General features: G+C 40.4%; 1 protein-coding gene and 1 long non-coding RNA gene across 3 annotated transcripts in view; one reads left to right on the forward strand and one right to left on the reverse strand.

Annotated features, from left to right (window-relative positions):
* Positions 1 to 26736, reverse strand: part of LOC144261319 (uncharacterized) — a 226665-nt gene that overhangs the window by 63156 nt on the left and 136773 nt on the right. The window lies entirely within an intron of this gene.
* BCL2 (BCL2 apoptosis regulator) overlaps positions 1138 to 26736 on the forward strand; it is a 128743-nt gene continuing 103144 nt past the window's right edge. Inside the window, exons 1-2 of one of the 2 annotated variants that reach the window (XM_077810739.1) lie at positions 1138 to 1389; positions 2256 to 2802. In XM_077810739.1, coding sequence (XP_077666865.1) covers positions 1313 to 1389; positions 2256 to 2802 — 624 coding nt within the window. In that variant the 5' untranslated portion in view covers positions 1138 to 1312. Of the gene's footprint in view, positions 1390 to 2051; positions 2803 to 26736 lie in introns of both variants that reach the window. The other variant, XM_077810740.1, reaches the window with a different exon arrangement.

The following is a 26736-nucleotide window of genomic DNA, read 5'->3' on the forward strand; positions in this document are numbered from 1 at the left end:
CTACCCCAGAACTAATCACAAGGCTGGCCTGGGATTTGGGGTAGGGGTAGGGGTGGGGGTGGGGCTGTTAAATAACAAACTGGCCTCTTCTCAGCTCTACCGGCACCACAACTTTGGAACTGGTTCGGATGATTATTATTTTTGTACCTATTTTATTTAAACCTCTCTCAAAGCAAGTCGGCCGCCTTTGTCTTCACGGCGGAGCTCAGCGCGGCGCCCCGGGCTGCGCAGGAAGCAGCCCCTACCGAAGCCCCCCAGGAGCCAGGCGGGACAGCGGGGCCCATCTGCTCCAGCGGCCGCTTCCTCCCCTCCCCTCCCGCCTGCAGGCGCGGGGAAAGCCGCAGCTGCCTGCGCGCAAGCAGCTGGCCTGCGTCTTCCCTCCGTCCCCGCCTCGGCCGGCCTCAGGGGAGGAGAAGCTGGGAAGGCGCGAGCGGCCCGCGGGCCGGACTTTGCACTCACAGCGGGGGAGCCGCCCGGCTGCAGGGGCCGCGGTGCGGGGGGGGGGGAGCAGGCCCGGGGAGGGCGCGGAGCATTGGTCTGCCCCGACGTTACCCCAGGCATGAATCTGCCCCAGGGCCAGGAAGGCCCCGCCGCAAGGAGCCACCCGGGGCGTTTCTCCCCCCAGCCCCTTCCCAGCCGAGCCGCCTCCTCGCCCGCGTCTGCCTGGCGGGCGGGCGGCCCCCGGCCACGCACGGGGCAGCTGGCCCGCCCCGCCAAGGCTACATCGGTGGCTCCGGTGGCGAGCGGGTTCTCCTTCCTCTCCCCGGTTTCTTGAATGAACAGCGAGGTGGAGCTCTAGGGAACCCGCCCCTCTTGTGCGGGCCTCTCCCGGCCACCCTCCTCCCCGCCACTGGCTCTGCTCCTCCTCCGCCCCCTCCCTCCCTCCTGCTCTTGCACCCGCGCTATTGACTCTGCTTCCCCGGCCGCCACAGCTACACGGAGCGGACTGGCGCTTCAGCAGCACCACTGCAGAAAGACCCGGGGGCTGCTCTGCCTGGGGGGCTTGCAGGGCTGTCTGCGCTGGGGGGGGGGCGGGCGGGCGGGCGGGTCGTGGGGGAACAGCTTCCTAGCAGCGGTCCTAATTTGTATGAATAATATTCCACACACGCCCCCATCCTCTTCCCTGCACTCTGGGGGCGGGGGGGTGTTTCTTGCTTTTTATACAAACAAAGCTGCTTTGGAAATGCATTTGCTCCCCGGAGTTTAGGCAGAAGTCAAAATTTTGATGCTCCCTTTTGGTGGGTGTGGGTGTGTGAGGGAAGGGGGGAGAGCGTTGGGCTCTGCCTAGAGATCAGTGTCTGAATGAAACTACATGTATTTAATTGCATGTGTCTGTACGTTGCACTGGAGGGGAAAGCACAGCACTTCTGCAAGAGCTTGGAGTCAAAGGTGTGTTTCATCTGCTCTTCGTAATTTTGCTTCTGTTTTGGGTTGTTCTCCTTCCTGGGCTCTGAGGCGGGATATTCTGATCTCTGACATGTCTTTGGAGATGTCTGTTTAACGGAAGTCGGGGAAATAAATTTTAAAATCCATAGGTTTTGGGGTTTGTTTGTTTTTTTATTTTTTGGTCCCTTTTCTGTCCCGTTGGTGATTTGATCTTGTGAAGCATCAAAGCAACCAGAACTTAACGTGTCTGAAGACTTGTTTTTTTAAAAAAGGAAACTTGACAGAGGAACGTATTTATAGTCCAAGTAAGTACTTTACACAGGAAATTTACTTTGTGTAATTAAAAAACAAAAAAGAAAGAGTTTTGAGATTTTTAGTTTAAAGTGCATTGGATTAACGTTCATCCAAGGCTGTTGAGCAAATCATTTTGAATTGCAGTTTTTACAGTGTATGTTCTTCAGCTCCTTCATTCACATGTGTTAGTTCAGCACCTAGGGGAAATATGCACTTGGTTTTGACTAAGTATGAGATTTTTAAAAAATATATGTTTCAGCATCAAGAAGAAAATGTTTCTAAAATAAATATATAATAAATAATGTGCTTCTGGAAATAAAATACTTACAGCATTTTAAATCTATTTATACTGTGCATTTCAAACCGAGAAGACGAAAGTACCTCTGAGACCTGAGAGCTCCTCATACCATCATGAATGAAACCACATCCAATACAATAACTGGATTATAATTTTTTGGTGGTATTATTATTATTATTGGCTGCTTTACTTTTTTGGGTTCATCCTGCTCCTCTTCTTCCTCTCTCCCTCCTCCTTGCTGCTCCCTGTTGGAAATTATGGCTCATCCTGGGAGAAGAGGCTATGATAACCGGGAGATAGTGCTGAAGTACATCCATTACAAACTGTCACAGAGGGGATATGATTGGGCTGCCAATGAAAACAGAGGACCAGTTTCTCCAAATCTCTCTCCTCCTACTGCTGCTGGGACCTCATCTGACCATGCTGGGCTGGTGTCTCTGCCTCCTGAGCCCCCTGGCTCGGCTGCTGCTAGTAACGTGCCCCTTGGTGATGGGCTGCGCCCAGCACCGCAGGCTGTTCACTTAACTCTGTGCCAAGCTGGAGATGAATTTTCCCGCCGCTACCACAGAGATTTTGCCCAGATGTCTGGCCAACTGCACTTGACCCCATTCACAGCGAGGGGACGCTTTGTGGCAGTGGTGGAGGAGCTGTTCCGAGATGGGGTAAACTGGGGAAGGATCGTGGCCTTCTTTGAATTCGGTGGCGTGATGTGCGTGGAGAGCGTCAATCGGGAGATGTCGCCTCTTGTGGACAGCATTGCTGTGTGGATGACTGAGTACCTGAATAGACACCTACACAACTGGATCCAGGACAACGGAGGCTGGGTATGTGTCCAGTATTTCTTTCTCTTTAAATTACAGTAAAATCTGCATCAACTGAATCACATACTATAGTGATGCAAGCAGTATAGGAACCTATATAGAACAGCATATGAAAATCATAGTATACTTTATCCCAATGAAAGTACGGCAGTAGTTTGGTTTGTGTTACTGTAGTGTTTATCAACATGTCTGTTGTTGGTATGGGCCTTCTGAAATGTCATGTCATGCAGGAGTTAAAGTTTGGGTGTGGGAGTGTTCTCAGTTACCCAAGCTTTTAGCAGAGGATGGGGAAGCGACACACACACACACACACATTTTCTTGTTGGCTGGTGCAGTGAGAGTTCTCCCTTCTGTTTCAATGTATTTTAACCATTGAAATCATACATACATGTGTCTTTATGGTAGAATGGGGTCACAGAGCAGGGTGGGAAAGGAAAGTAATGACATTATGTCCAGGAATGATGCTATAGACATGCATGACATGTGCTGCCTAATGCTTTAATGAGGTTGCAGGTAGTAGGGGAAAGAAAAATGTGTGTGTCTTGTGTATATGCTCTTGTTAGGAACAACATTCTAGTCAGAAATGCTATAAGCAGGAGAACCCTATATTAAGGATAATAGTTTTGACACTGCTCCATTCGGAGTATCATCTCATGTTTATAACACCAAAGATTTAGAATGAGATTTTACTGCATACACTAAAAATAATTTTAAAATTCTCTTTCTAGTGCTTGTCTTGAATCATTTTTAGGGATAGAAGGAATAAAGCCCTTCTAGGAGACCTGGGGAGGAACTTTCTGTGACAGTTTTCTGGAGAGTACATGATATTTGTTGTAGCCTGGTGTATTGCAAAGACAAGAAGTATTTTATGAGTCCCAAGGATAAAAAAATCTCTGGCTGAGGTGATCTTAGATGGGGATAAATTCAGCCATAGGCAAGGAAAATCTACTATTTTCATCCTTACAATCAAATGTCATCTCTTTCTCTCTCAAATAATAGTTTTATCAATTGAAAGTTGTTTTCTCTTTATTTTCTGTATTAAAATTGTGTTCCCATGCACCTGATCTCAATTCTTTCCTGCAATGTGGATAAAACCAATCTTGTATGATTTGCCTGTAATATATTTCTGAATCGGAGGAGTGTAATTGAGCAAGAGACACATTGCAACAGAAAACTTAACATATGAGTCAGGAGGCTGCCATAAGTCATTGTAAGGGAGAAAGTATAATAGTTCTGGGGAGCTATAGGTCCTAGTTCTTTCTGCTATGAGGTTAGGGTGACGAGACAGCAAGTGTGAAGAATCGGGACAGGGACTGGGGGGAATAGGCACCTATATAAGAAAAAGCCCCAAATATCGAGACTGTCCCTATAAAATCGGGACATCTGGTCACCCTATATGAGGTATATTTATAGAGCAAAATCTATTATATAACACAATTTTTAATGCATTTTGTTTATACATGTTTTTAAAAATGAGTTTAATAAACTGTTACTGTACTTAGTTTTCAGCATCCATCGTTTTCATTAGGTAGTGTTATATTCTGAAGTATGCTATAGCTTGCTTTGGACGTTATAAATATGGTATAAAAAGTTGCAATGGGGACCTGAAAGATAGCCTTTGAAGATGACATTTCTCTAAATGAGTCTTTAGCATTCCTTGGGACAGCTGTTTCTGCTGTGCATAGGAGAGCAGAATGTTTAGAGTTTTTTAGAACTTAAAAATTAGGCCAAACATTAAGGGAATGACTTCCATTGACTTCAGTGGGCTTTGGATCAAGCCCTAATGCTATACTGTGTGCATATCATCTTCTATTTAAAAAATATACATAATGAATACAAATGAAAACTGGAATGAAAAATCTTGGCCAGATGACGCAAACATACTGATGTGATTTCTCGACATTTAGAAATACAATAATCTAGTACTCTAATGGTAACAGCCTTTAAAAGGAAAGATGATTCTTAATGATACTGTGACGTTTATTGAAGTTTCATGTAGTGACTACTGATTTTTTCAATGCATGTGACACCATTTATTGTGTATATATTGGTTAGTGTACATATGTAAAAAGATATGCAAATTATCACCACACCATAGACTTTCATTTGTATCTCTGTAAAATAGGTTGCACCAGTTAAGTCCTATGATTATTAACAACATAGGTAGAAATTTCTAGGCTCAAATGCAGCTGTTGGGATCCTCATTTCAGATGGAGGAAATCCAAGGTGGCAATTCTCATAGAATTTTTTTTTCAAAATGGGTAAAAGGAAAAACATGCTTCATGGCATAATTTATAGTGTGATGACACTTGCCAGGTGCTGGAAGCACTCTATTCAACCTGGCATTTACAACATACCCAACATATACCCTTATTACAGTATAATGAATGTCTCTTTATAACTAATTACTCACATGCAGACATATCAACACTTTATGTGGTCTAAGCATAACTGTATATCACATCTCTATACTACATGGGTACCTGGTACAACTATTTGAAATGCATATTTTTACAGCCTTCTGCTTTACAGTGTCATGGTCCAATATGTAGTATTATGATCGTTTGTGGTAGGATGTGATACTACAATGTATTGTTTATGAAGACTGTCACAAACTGTAAGGGTCAAATGATCAGTCACAAGTTATGCAGCAAACAAGTTGCTCAGCTTCCATTTACTCCATTTTGTGAGTGTACCTCTGGTAGCCAGGTCTGAAAGTTTTTGGCTGCAAATGTCTTTAAAAACAAACAAACAAACAAACAAACAGCTAATATACACCAGGAAATATCTTCAAAAGGACCTACATGTATTATTTCATAAGGAAAACAAAGAGAGAAACCCAGACAAACATAGGAGTCAGGAAGGGATATAACTTGTGGACTACAAATTTTAATGATTGTTAGATGTCTTAATGTTTAGGTTGTTTAATGGCTTTGATACTCAAGACTTAAAAACACAAGTCAACCAAACTGCCTACATTAGGCTGTATTTTTACCTTGCTATTCTGGTGGCACAGAAATATGACTAAAAGATTTGAACACTGGTCAGGATGCTACAGTATTGTACAGTGACTTGATAAAAACATCTTAATCATATTACAAAAGAAATAAGAGAACCAGGTCATCTCTAGAATTTCATGGTATTAAGTATAATATATATTTTCTGATTGCCCAATATATGGCTTTATTTTATTTTTATTTTATTTTATTTTATTTTTAATATCTGCTGTTCTCACTGTGGAATATTGATGAGCACAGCTTGTTACTTATGAATCTGATTTAGGGAATATTAAATGTGATGTACCTTTGGGAAATAACCATATTTGTTTTGGAATAATGAATTCCTAGTAGGTTAGTATGGAGCCCAAAGACTAAATTACAGATCAGCAGTGCTCAACCCTGAGCTTTTTTATAGCCCAGCAGGTGACTCTCTTCTTGGGTTTGAGGGTTTTTTGGAAAGAAGGAATTAAAAACAAAGAACAGAGGGTCATGGAATGAGAGAGGCACTCTCACATACATATATTATAGAGTGCTGGGTGCTGGGGGCAGGAGAGAGAGAGAGAGAGATTAATCCTTATTTGCGCTAATGGTTAGTTCAGGTAAGTGGGGAAAATGTTACTTTGATGATTTACTTAAAACAAAAAATGCTGTACTGGAAGGTAATTTTATTTAGGGTCAGATTTTGATATTCTTACTTTGTTGAGTTGTCCTTTAGAAGTCCTGTTGGTTTCAGTGAGACAATTTGCAACATAAGGTCTTATGCGGTAAGGGCATCAAAATCTGTCCCTTTTTTGTTTTGATGAGTGCATTAGCTGTTGCTCAATTTATGATATCCTTTTTTTTGAAATATTAATATATGAGTTCTTCTGAGCCTCACGTTGACTCCATTTAATGACTAAGTCGCTATTTGACTGTTAAAGGGACACTGTCAGTTTGAAATCTGATCTGCTTAAAAAAATGAATTAATAGTAGTTTCAGGTACAAAACCTTCTGAGTCCGTTGCCAGGTTTTGTGGTTTTACAATGAAATTTTCTTATTTATCATAATATTTTTCTCAATGCTCTTGCTGAAGAAGCAACTAATCTTGTTAACGCCTGTGTAACAGAAGAAATTAATTCTAAGAGAAACAGTGAAACTGACTATATGCAAGCTGTTGTCAAATGCAAAAAGTAAACAAAGTGAAAAAACAGAGGAAATACAGAATTTTCTCTAATCTCTTTCATGTATAGTAATTATAGCTATACTTATAACAATGTTAGGTAAAATATTTTCTGAAATAAGTGGTCGGTTTTTAACTTGACCATGTCTTTTTAAAGGTTGAGTACTACTGTTCTAGGAAATGGCTATACTGCCAATTGTAGCTAATTGCTTTCATATGGCAAAGTAATGTGATGTTCAAACAGCTGGTTTATAGGATGGGTTTATTCTTAGTTACAATATTGAGGACTATTTTTTCTGTGTTTGCTAATACAGAAAATTCTGTGTTAATTAATACATGTGTCCTCGGAGATGCTGTGTTTTCAGTGGTGAGCTAAAAATATCTAGTTTAAGATTGGTGGGTTTTTAGTATGTGGATTGACACTACAGTTTGCTAATCCACAAATGCATGGTAGATCCAATCAAATTGCTTTGCCAACCTACTGCAATGTAAATGCACTGATTCAGCGGAAGAGTCACAGGACCCATTCAGTGATGTGTGAAATTGTGTCGAGCAGGAGCATTTTCCCAGCAGCCAAACGTCAGGGCCCAGATTTTCCAGTGTGGCACAGCCTGTTTGCGCTGCATCAGTGGTGGAATCTGACCCGAAAGGGGATTTTAAACTCTCCAAGAAGAACTACCTCAACATAAAGTGGATCATTTTGGTGGTGCAGGGCTGGGATAACTGGGAAAAAGGGATACAATCAGAGAAAAGGGGGAGCCATGCCTGGATTAATGCTTTAACCCTCTATGTTGGGTTTGGCCTCTTGTGGTTGCTTGATGCTGGTATAAATTATAGCAAATCTTGGGATCCTATGGTGCAACAGAGGGAATGGCTAGGATGAGGAAAGTGCAAAGGGGTGTGTGTGTGTGAGCATTGCCTAGTGAATGTGGCACTGGGCTGGAAGTTAGGAGACCTGGTTTCTATTCATTAACCTGCTGTGTGACCTTGGTCAAATCAGTTCCTCTCCGTTGCCTCTGTTTTCTCTCCCACCTTTAGTTTGACTTGTCTGTTTAGACCAGGGGTTCTCACAATAAATTTTTTGGTGGCCTCAGAGTGCGGCCACCAACTCTGTTTTTTTCTTAAAATTTTTCTTAAAATACTTAATTAACGTTAGGGAAAATAAGTAAATATGCACATAGACATGTCCAAATCATTATAATTTATTTATGTAGGTTTTTTTTTCCAGACTCACTAATAAAAATAATGTACAGTTCTCTATTCTTTACTGGACCTGAATAGATACACAAATAAGGTGCTTTGCACATTCTGGTCTTTTGTTTTTGGTTGCCTTTTTTAAAAAAAGGCATGCTAGCTAATAAGTCTGCTGCTGCAAAAAGTCATATTTTATGTTTGCTAATATCACTTTTCATAGCAGATTTACTAGCTAGCTGGGAGGCTGTGAAAAGTGATATTAACTACTATACAAATATGAATTTTCACAGCAGACTTACTCAGCCCTGGAAAGCTAGGGGACAAATTTAAGCCCTGGATGGGCAGGTGGGTAGCGAGACAATGGGGGCCGGGGACAATGTGTGGAGAGGTGATCCCAGGGTCCAGAGGAGGCTACAGAGGATCAAGGACAATGGGGGTGAGCCGAGAGCCAGCACCCGCCCCTGTGTGGCTGGGATCCAGGGCCGGAGCCCAAAGTCCCACAACTGGAGCCCGCCGCCCCAGGGCTGAAGCCCGAGCCTCACCATGCCCAGGAAGGTGGGGAACTCACTGGTTTACTGCTCCTCCGGCGTTTGTGGCTCCAGAGAGCCCAATCCTTTCTGGTGGCCCTGGGGAAGAGACACTGCTTTGCGCGCTCCCCCTCATCCTGCAGTCACTCCCCAGGAGGCTGTGGTCACAAGAAAAGCCCCATAGTGGCCACACTTGAGAAATGCTGGTTTAGGCTATAAGATTTTCAGGACTGTCTTTCACCATTGTGTTTGTAAAATGCTGAGTTTTGTGGGGCCCAATCGTTGGACCTCTAGATGTTACAGTAAGGAACTGTTGCTACTACTCCTACTAATGTACTACTAGTACATTAATCTTTTGCCTGTGCTTTGTGCAGATAAGGCATAGCTGCCTAAACTTAGTCAATGGCTGTAGCAATAAAAAAACAATAATCAAAAACAGTGTGAGAAATCTGATTAAATAACACATCTTTAGCAAAGTGGATTTTTTTATTTTCTATTTTCATCCATTTTAGTAATTCAGTTTACAGGGAAAATGTAAAGCTGCATATTGATAAAAATATCCATTTTGTCAAGTGTTGGAGCAATTTATTATTAGTGATAGCTTTGTATTTTGATTGGATGATTTTGTTCTGCTTTTAGTAGATTGTATTTTCTCCTCTTTATTTCTAATTGACTACTTACTCATCAGAGTCTCCAGATTTCTGTAGTGATTTATAGTTACACTTTCTAGTAATTGTTTCTTAAACAGATGCAGTTCCAGTCTCTTAAATGTCAACAGTCACAAAGTAGCAGGAGCCCCAGAAAAGCCACAGCCATAACCTTCCTCTCTCCCCCGGCTTTAGTCTTTCCCATCTAAGTTCATATGGCTTGACAGCTCTATGATGACCCCTTCAGAAACAGTGTGTGTGAGTGGAGCATATTTAGAGGTTTTTACCTCTCAGTACATCCACAGAACCATTCCTAAATATGTGAATCATTTTGTAGCTGTAGTTTAGCAACTGTAAACAAAGAAACAACAAAAGGACACTGCAGATAGAAAACAGAACTGTCTTAATATTAAATGTTTTGGAAGATTTTTTCAGATATGTAGTGTATTTTGAAATTCAAAGGTTTAGCTAGAGAATCTAATTGTATGGCATTCTCATGGAACGTGATCTAATGTTCTTGGAAGTTGATGGGAACATTTCCACTGACTTCAGTGGTCATTGGACCAGGTCCATGGAGTGCTAAACTCATGGGTCCTATTTTCTGTTCACAATGGTATAAATTAAGAGTAACTGCATTTGTTACGTTATGTTGGTCACCAGTTTTACACCAATCTGACTTTTGGTTTATTCATTATGCAATAACAAACAAAGACAGCCAGAAAATTAGCTTTTACTAATTCACTTGGCACTTATGGCCTGACTCAGTGCCCATTGAGGTAAATGGAAAAACTCCAGTTGACAGCAGTGGGCCCTGGATCAGGCTCTTAATCTTTTCTCTATTATTTTCCATCACTGGTTGGACTATAAACCATTCATTTGCTCTCTGAAGTGGGTGCTAGTCCCTTATCAAATAGTAATAAATATCGTAACTGAAAAGGCAGTTGTTACTCAGTGACAACAAAATACAATTATTTTTGAGGGCAGTACTGGGATGGTGTTTCTCATTCCATGCACACTAATAGGATAAGTGAAGGTGTGTGGTGCTATAAATCTGTTCCACAGCAGGGTAACATCCAGACCTTCTTGGCACACACACACACACACACACACACTGATGACCAGTTTGGAGAATTTTTATTCTGCTCTGGCTTTTGGTTTCATAAATGATCAGATTTTTATTTGGCTTGTAAAAGAGCATGAAGCTTGATAACTTTTCCAAGTGCACCCAGGAATCTAGCATTCCTTCTTCTTTTCCTGTTGGGGGTTCTGCAGTATGCTATGTCCAAGTTGTAGCTGGTTTTTACCAATGCTGTTATTTTGCATCTTGAATTATATGCAGAAAAATCTTGCTCATTCACACTGACTGGGAAGCTCCCTACAATTGCCTGTATTTTACAGATTAGAAAGTATCAAACAAATATGATTTGAAGAAGAAGAAAAAATACATTGCTTAATGCACCTGTTCATTTAGGGCCCAATCCTGCTTCAAATGAAGTCACTGAGAGTTTTCCATTGACTTCAGTGGGAGTATGAGTAGACCTTATTTAGGCAATTGTTAAATTTTACCTGTTTCCGATACAGTAAAATTTAACCATTTACTTTAACCAAATACTTTTTATACAACACATAATTAACCACTGGTGCTTGGATTAGAAAACATGCCTTATAAAGAGATACCCAAGGAGCTCAATTTATTTACCTTAACTGAGAGATGGTTAAGGGGTGACTTGATCACCGCCTGTAAGTACCTACATGGGAAACAGAAATTTGATAATAGAGGGTTTCTTCAATCTACCCGGCAGAGGCATAACAAGACCCAATAGCTGGAAGTTGAAGCTAGACAAATTTACTAGAAATAAGGGATGCATTTTTAACAGTATAGGTAATTAATCATTGCAACAACTAACCAGGGAAATTTCCATCACTTGAAATTTCTAAATCAGGATTGGATGTTTTTCTAAAAGATATGCTCTAATTCAACCACAGCTATTGGACTTGAAGCAGGAATTAATTCCAGAAAGTCTTATGACCTGTGTTTATGCAGAAGGTCAGACTAGAAGATCACAATGGTCCCTTCTGGCTTTAAAATGTATGGATCCATTACACAAGATATCCCTGTGTTTAAGAGCTTAGTTGGATTCAGTAAAGATTTATACGGATAATGAGAACATCGACATTTACATTAGACAGGATAAAAATTGCTTATAAGGGATATGAACCCATATGAATCGGGATAAATCACACAATAACTGATGAAAAGTTTGGGAAAAACTTCTTCTATTGGTAGTTTAGTCCATCATTATTCATTATGTGGTTTTTTGTACATTCCTCTGAAGTAACTGGTACTAGTCACTGTCAGAGACAAAAAGAATGAGGAGTACTTGTGGCACCTTAGAAACTAACAAATCTATTTGGGCATAAGTTTTCGTGGGCTAAAACCCACTTCATCGGATGCATGCAGTGGAAAATACAATAGGAAGATATATATACACAGAACATGAAAAAATGGGTGTTGCCATACCGACTCTAACAAGACTAATCAATTAAGGTGGGCTATTATCAGCAGAAGAAAAAAAAACTTTTGGAGTGATAATCAGGATGGCCCATTTCAACAGTTGACAAGAAGGTGTGAGTAACAGTAGGGGAAAAATTAGCATGGGGAAATAGTTTTACTTTGTGTAATGACCCATCCACTCCCAGTCTTTATTCAAGCCTAATTTAATGGTGTCCAGTTTGCAAATTAATTCTAGTTCTGCAGTTTCTTGTTGGAGTCTGTTTTTGAAGTTTTTTTGTTGAAGAATTGCGACTTTTAGGTCTGTAATTGAGTGACCAGGGAGGTTGAAGTGTTCTCCAACTGGAACCATCAGAGGCTCATTCACCTGCACATCTACCAATGTGATATATGCCATCATGTGCCAGCAATGCCCCTCTGCCATGTACATTGGCCAAACCGGACAGTCTCTACGCAAAGAATAAATGGACACAAATCAGACGTCAAGAATTATAACATTCAAAAACCAGTCGGTGAACACTTCAACCTCCCTGGAAACTCAATTACAGACCTAAAAGTTGCAATTCTTCAACAAGTACTCCTTGTTCTTTTTGCTGATATAGACTAATACGGCTACCACTCTGAAACCTGTCAGAGACAAGATGCTGGACTAGATAGACCACTGGTATGGTGTGGGAATGCCTACGATTACTTCACAGTTTACCCAAATATAGAATAATGTATTTTTTGTAAAAGTAATGAAATCTCTAAGTATGTGGCCTTGCTATAGCAACTCTTCTATTAAAACTATGTTGAGAAGTGGGGATGAGTCTGTGGCTTCTTTTCAGGAGTGTTGTATTTGTGGGCTATTGAATTAGATATTGATGAGATTTTTACTGGCATTAGAAGATAATTTTATTAAAATAGTAATTTTAAAGGCATTTTCTTTTGTAAGAGCATCTACACTATTGAATTCACCGTTGTACTCACACATGTATTTATGATTTAGTTTAATTAATTTAATAGGAATAGTCATACGTTAAAAGAATGCTATCATTCTATGTTAGAAATAAAATGAGTGAAGAGATGGTTACCATGCTTTGTTAATAAGAAAAGATACCTCATCACCACTATGTATGAGTGGGTTTCACTCTGGTAATATGTATGATTTTATGTACTGAAATCATATGTAATTAAGGGAAACAATCCCCTTTCCCCGCAAAGAGATATTAAAGCACTGTGGCCTAGTTATTACAGAAGGGGGCTGGGAGCCAGAACTCCTTAGTTTATTTCTTGGTTCTACTACTGATTGGGTGTGTGATATTGAGCCAGTCATTTAATCTCTCTCTCTGTCTCAGTTTACCCAACCATGAAATGGATACTTGATATGCCTTCCTCATAACAATGTTGAGAAGCACAGGCTACCAAGCAGTTTAGGTCTACTTTTTTTTTTTTAATTAAAAAGAAAAGATTTTACAAGACCTAATATTAACTGAATGGTTTTCATGTCAGTTTTGAGTTTGGAGTTAAACAATATTCTATAGTGCTTACATTCATCATTGCTGTAGTTGGCTGGTAGGTGCAACCAGAAAGTAATTAGACAGATTAGAAAGTGACTATTGGCCAAGTTTAGCTCAGTGAACTGCAGAAAAATAAAAGCTTAACTGTTTCAATATAAATTATATTTAAATGCTTTCAGTTTTAATAATGTGTTTAGCAAAGCAGGTAGAGGAAATTACCAATGAATGGAAAAACAAGTTATTTTGGTCAATTTGGAGGTTGGTTCGCTGTTTGTAGATTTTTATTTGGAACCATGGAAAATTTTCAGTGCTATAGTTTGCAGCTTTAGGCCTTTCCCTTGTGCATGAGTAGGCCTTTCCTGGTAAACATTTAACAAAGGAAACTCTCCTTCCTTTTAGTTCGCCTTATACACATGTATAAAACTAATTACATTATTTTAGCAGTACACACACAGTACATCTGTATGCATGCACACACATACTCCTCCACTAATGCAAACCTGCTTCCTAAATAAGTAAATCTCAGGTACAGTTAGATAAAATATGAAGACCTATTCACTCAAATAAGATATGCCTAATTACCAAATCAGTGGAGCTATTCATGAGCTTAAAATTAGGCACATGCTTCAGTACCTTGCTGAATTGGGGCCTGTTTGTAGCAAGGACAGACAAAACTCCTATTTAATCCTTTGGGACTTTTGCCTGTGTGATTACATTAGCATTGGGTCCTATGTCTGTAGTCCAATGAATTTTTACAGCAATATATTGTACATTGCAAAGCTTGTATTGTGTTACTGCAGTTAAATAATTTTTTTTTAAATCAATTTCATACTAGAGGAAGTTGTCATTTTCCTTAGGAGAACCTGTGAAACCGATTCCAAGAAAGAAAGTAAGTAAAGGAGAAACAGAGTTCAGGAACAGGTTTGCTGAGTTGGAAAATGAAGAAGGGGCACAGCAGGAAAAATTAAGTAGGAATGGTAAGGAAGAAAAGACAAGTGGCTAATCCTGTAAGAAGAGGGGAAGAGCCAATGGAGATACCCAGAGTACAGAGCCCCAAGAGGATACAGGATGACTTGCAGAAGATTGCAAGGGAGAATAAAAGACAAGAGGACTTGCAGCCAGAAAGAACAGGCGGAAGGCCGGAGAATCACACCATCACCAGGAAAAGGCAGGTTTATGTGACTGGGGGCTCCCTACTAAGAAAAAGATACAGGCCTGTCACCGGAGCTGATCTGGAGAACAGAAGAGTGTGCTGTCTGCCGGGAGCTAAGATACAGGATGTGGACCTAAGGCTGAAGAGGATCCTAATGGGAGCTGGAAATAATCCACTGATTGTCCTTTATGTGGGAACAGATGATACAGCTAGATTCTCGGTGGAACATATCAAGGGAGATTATGCCAGGCTGGGGAAGATGCTTAATGAAATGGAGGCTCAGGTATCTCCAGTGGGATTCTGCCTGTCCCTAGAGGAGGAGAATGAAGATGAGACAAGATTATGACGATCAACAGATGGTTCAGGCAATGGTGCTATAAGGAGGGTTTTGGAATGTTCGACCACTGGGAGGCATTCGTGGACAGAGGACTGTTCTCATGGGATGGACTCCTCCTGAGTAAGGAGGGAAATAGACTTCTGGGATGGAAGTTGGCACAACTCATTAAAGGAGTTTTAAATTAGGAACTTCGAGGAGATGGTTGGGAGATGCTCGTATGATCTCCACACCTGAATTTAACATTGAGAGGGAGAAAAATCAAGTAAGAAAGGATACAGCAATGGAGAAAGGAACAGCAGTGGGTAGGAGAATGGACATTACCAGGAAAGATAGTGCTGATACCAGTCAGGCGATACTGGCAGTAGAATGACTGACTGTACCCAATCGGGCGAGGAATGTGGGTGTAGCCAAGCAGCAACAATGAAGATGATTGTAGATCAATGCAAGGAGCCTGGGCAACAAAATGGAGGAACTAGAACTAGTGGTGCAGGAAGTGAAACCAGGGATTGGGATAACAGAAATATGGTGGAATAGTAGTCATGACTAGAGTACAGGTTTTGAAGAGTACGTGCTGTTCAGGGAAGACAGAAATAAAGGCCAAAGGTGGTAGAGTAGCATTGTATATTAATGATGAGGTAGACTGTGTAAAGAAATTAGAAGTGTTGGAATATATAAGACCAAGTCTGTTTTGGGCCAAAATCACTTTGGGGAAGAAAGCTAGTAGAGGGTCCCCAGGCCAGTGCTCCGGGTATGCTACAGACCGCTCCCCACCCCCTGGATCAGATTTGGCTATGGATAGAGACCTCTAATGTTTTTAATGAAATAAGTGCTACTGGGAAATGTGTGATTACGGGAGACTTTAACTTCCCAGATATAGATTGGAGGAAAAAATGCTACTACTAATATTAGGGCTCAGATTTTCGTGCATGTGATAGCTGACAGATTTCTTCACCAAATAGTAGCTGAACCAGCAAGGGATTTGGTATTGGTGAGTAGTGAGGACTTTTATAAAAGAACTGGTTGTAGGGAGCAACTTTGGTTTGAGTGATCATGAGGTCATTCAGTTTAAATTAAGTGGAAGGATAAACAAAAATAGATCTGCAACTACTGTCCTTGATTACAAAAGGGCAAACTTAAAAAAATTAAGGGAATTAGGGACGTGGACAGGACTGAAGAACTCAAGGATCTGAATGTGGAGGAGGTTTGGAATTACTTTGAAAGTTGCAGAAGCTATCTGAAGCCTGCATCCCAAGCAAGGGGGAAAATTTGTAGGGAAGGGCTGCAGACTAAGCTGGATGAGCAAGCATCCCAAATGGGTGATTAAGAAAAAAGCAGACAGCCTACAAGGAATGGAAGATAGGAGGAATCAGCAAGGAAAGCTACCTCTTGGAGGTCAGAAAATGTAGAGATAAAGTGAGAACTGCCAAAAGCCAAGCAGAGTTAGACCTTGCAAAGGGGATAAAAACCAATAGTAAAAGGTCCTATAACCGTACAAATAAGATGGAAAGAAGTGGGACTGCTAAATACTAAGGATGGGGTGGAGATTAAAAATAGTCTAGGCCCAGCCCGGCACCAAAACTGATACTTTGCCTCAGTTTTTAATGAGGCTAATGAAGAGTTTAGGGGTAGTGGCAGGGTGGCGAATGAGGATATGGAGGTAGAAATTACCCCATCCAAGGTAGAAGTCAAACTCAAACAGCTTAATGGGACTAAATTGAGGAGGCTGGATAATCTCCATCCAAGAATATTAAAGGAACTGATTTATGAAATTGCAAGCCTAATAGCAAGGACTTTTAATAAATCTGTAAACTCAGGGGTTGTATCCTATGACTGGAGAATTGCTAATATAGTTCCTATTTTTCAGAAAGGGAACAAAGTGATCTGGGAAACTACAGGCCTGTTAGTTTGATCTCAACAGTATGCAAGGTCTTGGAACAAATTTTGAAAGAGAAAGTAGTTAAGGACAGAGAAGTTAATGGTAATTGGGATAAAACACAGCATGGTTTTACAAAAGATAGATTGTGCCAGACCAACCCGATCTCCTTCTTTGAGAAGATAACTGACTTTTTAGACCAAGGAAATGCAGTAGATCTAATCTACTTGCATTTCAGTAAGGCATTTGTTACAGTTCCCACATGGGAAATTATTAGTTAAATCAGAGAAGATGGGGATTAATATGAGAATTAAAAGGTGGATAAGGAACTGGTTAAAGGGGAGACTACAACGGGTCATACTGAAAGTTGAACTGTCAGTCTGGAGGGAGGTTACTAGTGGAGTTCCTCAGGGATCGGTCTTGGGACCAATCTTATTTAACATTTTTATTACTGACAAAGTGGAGTGTGCTAATAAAATTTACAGATTACACAAAATTGGGAGATATTGCCTATACAGAGGAGGACTGGAATATCTTATAAGAAGATCTGGATCACCCTGTAAACAGGAATAATAGAAATGGGATGACATTTAATAGTGCAAGGTCATGCATTTAGGGACTAACAACAAGAATTTTCGCTATAACCTGGGGATGTATCAGTTGGACGTGACAGAGAAGGAGTGAGACCTGCATGTATTGGTTGATCACAGGATGACTAAGCGCCAGTGTGATGTGTCCATGAAAAAGGCTAAGGCAGGCAAGGTATTTACAGTAGAGACAGGGAAGTGTTAGTACCATTATACAAGGCACTGGTGACACCTCATCTGGAATACTGTGTGCAATTCTGATTTCCCATGTTTAAGACAGATGAATTCAAACTGGAACAGGTGTAGAGAAGGGCCACTAGGATGTTCTAATGAATGGAAAACCTACCTTATTCACAGGAGACTCAAAAAGAGTGTGGCTTGTTTAGCCTAACCAAAAGAAGGCAGTTGGGAGGTATGATTGCCCTCTATAAATACATCAGAGGGATAAATACCAGTGAGGGAGAGGCGTTATTAAAGTTAAACACCAATGTGGACACAAGAACAAGAGGATATAAACTGGCCATCAACAGGTTTTAGGTTTGAAATTAGGCAAAGGTTTCTAACCATCAAAGGAGAGAAGTTATGGAACAGTCTTCCAAGGGGAGTAGTGGGGGCAAAAAATCTAACTGGCTTCAAGACTGAGCTTGATAAGTTTATGGAGTGAAAGGTATGATGAGACTGCCAACAATGCCATGTAGCTGAACTGCAACTGCTAGCGGCAGATATCTCCAATGGCCAGTGATGGGACGCTAAATGAGGAGTGCCCGAGTTACTACAGAGAATTCTTTTCAAGGGTCTGGCTGATGGGTTCTACCCATGTGCTCAGGATCTAACTGATCACCATATTTGGGGTCGCGAAGGAATTTCCCCCCAGGTCAGATTGGCAGAGACCCTGGGGGTTTTTCACCTTCCTCTGCAGCATGGGACATGGATCACCTGCAGGTTTAAACTAGTGTAAATGGTGGATTCTCTGTAATTTGAAGTCTTTAAACCATGATTTGTGCACTTCAGTAATTCAGCCAGTGGTTAGGGGTCTATTACAGGAGCGGGTGGGTGAGGTTCTGTGACCTGTGATGGCCAGGAGGTCAGACTAGGTGACCATGATGGTCCCTTTTGTCCTTAAAGCCTATGAGAATACTTAGAGACTGCAATGCAGAATGTGGGAGAGTGCGTTATATCTTATTTTAAAAAAAACTAAAGGATTATTTCCTTAAAAAACAACTTCTACAAGTCATTTTATTCTTGATTTATTTATTTTTTTAAAATAAAATATACCTAGTTAGAAAAACATCTCAGGTTGGATGTACAGAATTAAATTCAATTAATGACATTTAAAAACAAAATTAAAAACACCCCAAGGCACTCTACTGCCAAATTCTGAATAAAAATAAGCAGTGGACTGTGTCCTCAAGAATCTGCAAATGTAAGTTAAGTCAGACACGGTCAAGAACTATCCACTGAAATCACCTGGGAACTGCTCACCTCTGACATTCAGTGTAGGGATTATTGCAGTGGTGGGCAACCTGTGGCCCATCAGGGTAATCTGATTGTGGGGTGTGAAACATTTTTCTGACATTGTCTGTCTGCAGGCATTGCCCCCCTGCAGCTTCCAGTGGCCGTGGTTCTCTGTTCCTGGCCAATGGGAGCTGTGGGAAGCGGCAGCCAGCATGTCCCTATGGCCTGCTGCTTCCTACAGCTGCCATTGGCTGGGAACGGCAAACTGCGCCCATTGGGAGCTGCGGGGGGGCTCTGCCTGTGGACCGTCAATGTCAGCAAAATGTCTCGCGGCCTGCAATCTGATTACCCTGATAGGCCGCAGGTTGCCCACCACTGTTGGCTCAGTTGCCTCAGCTGATCTCTGTTGCAGTGGTATATTTGTAGTCCATAGGCAGTCTTTGAGATAACCAGGACTCAAGCCATATAATACTTCATAGATCAAAATCAAAAACCTGAATTGCACTTGGAAATGAATAGGAAGCCAGTAAAGTATAAAAGTCATTTACTCCAACTTTATGGCCCCTGTATACTACCGGGACAGATCTTCAATTGGTATATATTGTCAGGAGCTGTGAGATTTTATACTAGCTATGGATCTGATCTCTTCCCTGAATGGTGTAAAGGGTCCTTAGAGTAACTGAGAATCAGCACTAGTGTGTCCATCATTTTCAAACTATTGTTCGACCTGTCCCATTTCTTTATTGTCCCAAATATACTTCTCTGTAGTGTCAAATAGTAATATTATTTTACATTTTATAGGAGAGAACTAATTTGCTCACCTCTTAAATTCATTTGCTTCTAGAATGGAAGGTGGTAATCCTTCAGCAGTACACAGCATCACTGAACAGCAGTTTAGGACAGGACATGAAAATTATTGTGTTCATTTGAAACTTCACATGGCAGGCAGAATGTAAATAAATGACGCACCCTGGAATTCCATCAGAATGCTGTAGTAATTCATCATTGGCTTCAGAGCAGCTTCAGTAGAGGATTCTACCATTCTATTTTAGACTAGGGTATCAAATCCTGGACCCGTTGAAGTTAGTGGCAAAACTCCTATTGATTTCAGTGGGTTCAGGATTTCACCCTAGGATTCTAAGACTATTGGTAGCTACAGTTAAACAGGGAGCACTAAAAGCATCCTGAATTGTTTAGCTGTGGAACATAGCATTGCTATGAAGAAGTGGCAGGCAACATTGGAGGTTCTAAAATTTTGGCCTAAGCGTGCATGTTCAGTGACAGGTTTCACCGTGTTAGTCTGTATCAGCAAAAACAATGAGGAGTCCTTGCGGCACCTTAGAGACTAACTAAGGTGCCACAAGGACTCCTCGTTGTTTTTTCATGTTCAGTGAGTCACTTACAGCAGCTATCAGACAGGTGCATTCAACAGTGACCATTTGCATGAAAGTTGGGAGGTTTCTTAGTTGTTTTAGAATTTTTGTGGTTCCACTATGTCTCTTATTTAGTTTAAAGATTCCAGCTGTTAAAGCCATGTTTCATCCTCAGTGAATAATCAGCAAATGAAATCTTTGGTGCTTTATTGTTGTGAGTCAGAAGCTCATGACTGTTCTTCACTCTGCTTTTCATTATGCGCTTGCAAACAATGGGAGAACCTGTCAAGTCCTCCCCTTTTACCTTTTTCTAATCTTCCAAGGATGATTGCTTCCACTAAGAGAAATCTATCCTTTTCAGGAGCCATGGGATGAGTTCGTGGTTTGGCTGGAGAAAATTTGTTCTTTATTTTATTGTATCTATATTTCCTTATACAGACTAGATGTTTATCCTTTGCTCAAACCAGTCTATTAATTTTAATAAGTGTCCTAGAGATAAAACTGACAAGGGGAGGCAGGCTCTTTGGTTTGCAGCCTCTAATAGCTGGAATGCAAAAAATAAACACCAGCTATCACTGTCGAGAATAGACCTGAGGTTCCTTTCTGAGTAACTCCCCTGGGATCAGATTCACCAGCCAGTTCGGTGTTTGTTTTATAACAACATACCTTGGGCTCGATGACCTATCTTGGAGATGAACCATTATTTGTTAATCAAATATTAAATAATGCCATAATGCTTAATTTTGCCTCCATACCCATAAGAAGATCTTGCTTTTCCAGCTTCCTGCTCAGAAAGAAATGGCAGTAGACTTCCCCCACTACTTTTTTTTTGCCGCCAGTGCCATTAGTCAAGACTCAAGTTATCTTTAGTGTTGTCCCAAAATAATACTATGCTATTCTTGAGGGCTAGTAACATTATATGCTATTGCATGCAAGCCCTAGGTGTGAAAATAACAGGTGGCCATTGTGTAGAATGTATTTAATTCTCTTTATCAAAAAAAGAAGTAAAACACATGCTACAATCCAATCTCTTGCACTATTCTGGTGGCACAAAAGGGCTGGAAAGCAGCCAGCAGAGTTGGCATAGATGGCTCCTATGTCTCTTTCCCTGCAGCAGCATCTGGTATAAGGGGTGTGTCAATGGCATAGCCAGCATATATAAAGCTCTTGCAGTCCATAGCTGGCAGATGCCTCTTGCGAACTGTTACCATTCAGAATACTGTAGAGTAGTCCAAAGGTTCTCAAGTGTGCGAGGGCTGGCATAGAACAGGCTCCTTTGTGGTTTACCCTTCCTTGGGTGCACCTGAGAGTCTCTAGCACATGGACTTGATAAAATGAGGTTTTAGCATTTAATTTTTTTAACATTGAAATCCATGATCCAAATTGATTATCTGTGTATCTGTATGCCCAAATGAATTGTGACTACCTTCTGACTTTTGTCTTTGAATTGCTATGTTTTCTTTTCTTCTTTTTGTCATTATGGTGTTATTGTCAACTATGCTGTTGGGGATTCAAGTTGAGCTTTTCGTAATTATGAGAATTTTATAATTCTGGCCTATTTGACTTTCTGTTATATATCTATTACTGTAACTTTATTAAAGGGTGAATAAAATATAATACAAAAATGCATGAATTTATATATCCAGTAACATTTGAAATACTTTCCAGTGTGTGTGTGTATATATATATAGGTTACAGTATATGAATCTTAATTATTTTATTCCCACTGCCAAAGGTTTCAAACCTTTAACACTTATAGGAAATGCTTTTAAAGTAACTATTTTTTAAAGAAAAAAAATTAAGACCTTTAGTTATTCAAACACGTGTAGCCTTGAAATTACAAACAGATACATTTTCACAGTAAGATGAAAGAGTTGTTTTCTTAAACAAACAAATACAACAAATAAATAAGAAAACCCAGCCTGTCAAGGCCTGAGTTCAGCGTTCTGTGTTTCTCCTAGGGGAATTGCTGACACCAGATTACCCTTACAGCAGAGCAGGAATCTGCGTTCCCTATGCTTTCAGTGTTAGTGATGTCAAGTCCTTGCAGAGGAAACATAATACCTGGTGGATAAACGAACCGGAAATATTTTTCAAACTTTGTATTTCAAAATGTATTGACAGTATATATAACTTTAAATTCAACCCCTGAATTATGTTAGGCCCCAATCCTGCAAATACACATACTTACCTTTGTGCACACAGCTAGACCCTTTGAAGTCAGTGACTTCTGTGAGAACAGGATTGGGCAGTTGAACCAGAAAGTGAAACTGGCTAGAAACAAAAATTCAGCAGAGTATTGTTTTTTCATTTTCCAAACTGAGCATGACGCAAAACATAAACAACTGATAATAGTATCATATTATATATTATATATATTGGCTAGTATAGGCATTCGTATTGTACTGGCACTAGGGCCTGATGTAAAGCCCTTTGAAATCAATGGAAAGACTCCCACAGACTCAGTGGGCTCTGCATCAGACCCACAGCAACACAGGCAAGGACATTTGCTTTGACAAAAAAAAAACAAAAAAAAAAAACCCTAAAAACAAAACTTGTTTTAATCTGACAGTGTCACTTTAAAAAAAAAAAAAAAAAGTGGAAAATTCTCCAGTTTTACCTCCTACATGTTTCTATTATCAAACAGTCACTGGTCTTATTTTAGCCATGACCTTAGTGTTCTTTCCACAGTACACAGGCTGAATGATATGTTATTCAACTTCTTCTACAATATTATGATGTATCTGTTTTTATATTCTCTGTAACTTTTACTCTCCATGTAAACAAGCCCACCTAGTGCAATCACCTCCTATCCAGGGAGAGTATTTCCATTCCCCTTGGTTTAATTTGGACAGATTTGGCACAGAACACTGTAGCATTTCCATAATAACATTTGAAACAGGATGCCTGCTGTGTTGACATGTGGGTCTAAAAGTGAGTTTTACCATGTGCCAGGAAATTGCATTCTTAAGGAAAATCTAGACATAAATTTTGAACAATCAACACTTAAATTTTGAAAAGTCTGGCAGTAAGCTGTTATATGCCTCATGGGTTTTCAGTTTACTAGTCTTTTACTTGATATAAGTAATACCCTTTCTGCATTCTGATCCTCTGGTCCAGCTCAACTGAGCTCACTACAGGACTCAAGAGAGGAGAGGGAGTAAAGGTGGCTGTATTCCACTTTTGTTCCCCTGTTACTTTATATTGCTGGAGATTGGTTTGGGCCCATCTTAAATTAGAGCAGCCTCTGGGTTGCTTAAAATTATACCAGCTTGTACTAGCTCTATAAAGGCTGTTACACCAGCAAGAGATTGCTGGAGCTCACTGCAATCCTGCCATGCCTCCTCCCACCCCGGAATTCTCACTAAGCCAGATGGGGGATGGAAAGGGGTGGAGCAGAGTTGGATATACAGCTCTAAACTAGCTAGGGATTCCCTAGGGGTAGTCCACTTGGGAGTGATGCAGAGAGATCTGGCTCATAGGGTCTTATTATTAGTATTATTATTTATTATTTGAATTATTATGATGCCTAAGAGCCCTACTCATAGACCAGGACCCTCTTGTGTTAGATGCTGTATAAACAGAACAAATCCATGGCCCCAAATCTGTGAGTTAATGAGTGTCTTACCTTGTGAGAAGAACAGGAGTACTTGTGGCACCTTAGAGACTAACAAATTTATTTGAGCATAAGCTTTCATGTGCTAAAACCCACTTCATCGGATGCATGCAGTGTAAAATATGGTAGGAAGATATATATATACACACACACAGAGAACATGAAACAATGGGTGTTATCATACACACTATAACAAGAGTGATCAGTTAAGGTGAGCTATTAACAGCAGGAGAGAAAAAAAACCTTTTGTAGTGATAATGAAGATGGGCCATTTCCAGCAGTTGACAAGAATGTGTGAGGAACAGTAGGGTGGAAAAAAACATGGGGAAATAATTTTACTTTGTGTAATGACCCATCCACTCCCAGTCTTTATTCAAGCCTAATTTAATGGTGTCCAGTTTGCAAATTAATTCCAATTCAGCAGTCTCTCCTTGGAGTCTGTTTCCAAAGTTTTTTTGTTGAAGAATTGCAACTTTTAGGTCTGTAATCGAGTGACCAAAGAGATTAAGTGTTCTCTGACTGGTTTTTGAATGTCATAATTCTTGACATCTGATTTGTGTCCATTTATTCTTTTATGTAGAGACTGTCCGGTTTGGCCAATGTACATGGGAGAGGGGCATTGCTGGCACATGATGGCATATATCACATTAGTAGATGTGCAGGTTAACGAGCCTCTGATAGTGTGGCTGATGTGATTAGGTCCTATGGTGGTGTCCCCTGAATAGATATGTGGACACAGTTTGCAACGGGCTTTGTTGCAAGGATAGGTTCCCGGGTTAGTGTTTTTGTTGTGTGGCGTGTGGTTGCTGGTGAGTATTTATTTCAGGTCGGGAGTCTGTCTGTAAGCAAGGGCTGGCCTGTCTCCCAAGATCTGTGAGAGTGATGGGTCATCCTTCAGGATAGGTTGTAGATCCTTGATGCGCTGGACAGGTTTTAGTTGGGGACTGAAGGTGATGGCTAGTGGCGTTCTGTTATTTTCTTTGTTGGGCCTGTCCTGTAGTAGGTGACTTCTGGATACTCTTCTGGCTCTGTCAGTCTGTTTCTTCACTTCAGCAGGTGGGTATTGTAGTTGTAAGAACGCTTGATAGAGATCTTGCAGGTGTTTGTCTCTGTCTGAGGGGTTGGAGAAAATACAGTTGTATTGTAGAGCTTGGCTGTAGACAATGGATTGTGTGGTGTGGTCTGGATGAAAGCTGGAGGCATGTAGGTAAGTATAGTGGTCAGTAGGTTTCCGGTATAGGGTGGTGTTTATGTGACCATCGCTGTAGTATCCAGGAAGTGGATCTCTTGTGTGGACTGGTCCAGGCTGAGGTTGATGGTGGGTTGATGAGGTCCTTAAGCGCTTTCATTTCCTATGAACTTCCTGACATCTGAGTACAATCAGCACCTCACAGAAGGCACTCAGCATCTCACAGCATCAGGTCCATAGACATTGATGTGTATTTAACTAGGAAGGTTAGGTGACTAGTGCTATTTACAAATTTTATTGGAATTTGTATTTGCCTAACTATGGCCCCAACAGTATAACTGGCTGCACTTCGTGAGAAGTTTTCACCGATCCTTTTCAAAGCGTGTCGAACCTCACAGACAGCAAAAAGAGGGCATTTAGTGAAAGATTTCACCCGAACCAGTCTGATTTGTATTGCTAGGGGATTGTTACAAAACCGGCAAAATTCACCAATCTCTTTGCAAAACTCACAGGATTTGTTGATGAGTTCAATAATGTAAACCGGCCAGTTTAATCAGCGATATGCTGAGCTGGATTTTTTGAGAGGTGTGGTAAGAATAATAGGGTGTTACACAACCATGGAACTCAAAGCAAAGCTAAGGGATATGAAACCATGCAAACTTAATCTATCAGGAGAGTTTTTTGTCAACATTTGTGCCAATGAAAATCATACAGCTCTATAAATAGGTATATTTAATTTGTATGTGAGTTTGTGTGCATGCATATGTACGTGCATAGGGTCATGATGATTATGAAAAAAAAATACAGTTCTTAACATTTTAAAGACACTTTTTCCTAGAGACAGTACATTTGGGTTCTCTCCTTAAGGCCAAAGACATGTACTCTCTGTCATGAGGAAGCTTACAGAAAAAGGAAGGGAAAGTATTATGCAGCATAGTGGGACTATAGTAACCCTTTATCAGAGATACATGGCCAAACAAAGACTGCAATAGAAAATTGAAAATGTATTAGGAGCGGAAAAGATGATGTGTGAAATGTTTCCTTTTCCCTCTATATGTTTATGACAACCAGGCAAACAAAAGATTTTCATGGACTGTAACTTTAACCTTTTACATTTTACAATAGGATGGTACTAAAGTACTGGGTGTAGCTTGTGGGATAGCAGTTAGGGGACAAACCATTCTTACTAGTTCTGTTCCTGTAATACCTCCATTTAATCTATGGTGTGTTAGAATACCATACTTGCTCACAAATTGAATGGAAAAGTAGCTGAATGCTTTGGAGAGGAGGGTTCTAACATAGTAGAAATGGGTCCTACTCTAAGTGGCAGCTAATTTAGAGTATTAAATGTTTATTAATTATATCTAAATAGTTTGTGATTTAGGGGCTGACTTTCCATTGACTTTTATGGAGTTTGGATCAGGCCTATAATGATTTTCAAATTATGAATTAACTTGATCTTTATGAACAACAATCTTTTTAGCAGGATTTAGAAAACAAACAAAAGTACCTACATAATTAGTTGTTACACTTTTGTTTCAGAGCAGAGTGGAGTTCTGGGTACATTCAACTCCTAAAGCCTAGGAATAAAAAATGCATTGATCTTCCTTCCCCTATTCATTTCAGTGATTATGATAACATTAGTACCCTAGTAAATGATGCAATGGGAATTAAATCAGGATGACAAGCACAGACCTCTAATTGTACATGTTAATATTTGATGTAGCATGCTAGGACCCAATCCTGCAGTCTACATCCATACAGTCAATCTGTGGGAGTCAAAGTCACTATAGTCTGCAGAACTTGCACTTAATAGG

This window comes from Eretmochelys imbricata, chromosome 2 (genome assembly GCF_965152235.1).
Source record: "Eretmochelys imbricata isolate rEreImb1 chromosome 2, rEreImb1.hap1, whole genome shotgun sequence".
Taxonomy (NCBI): domain Eukaryota; kingdom Metazoa; phylum Chordata; order Testudines; family Cheloniidae; genus Eretmochelys; species Eretmochelys imbricata.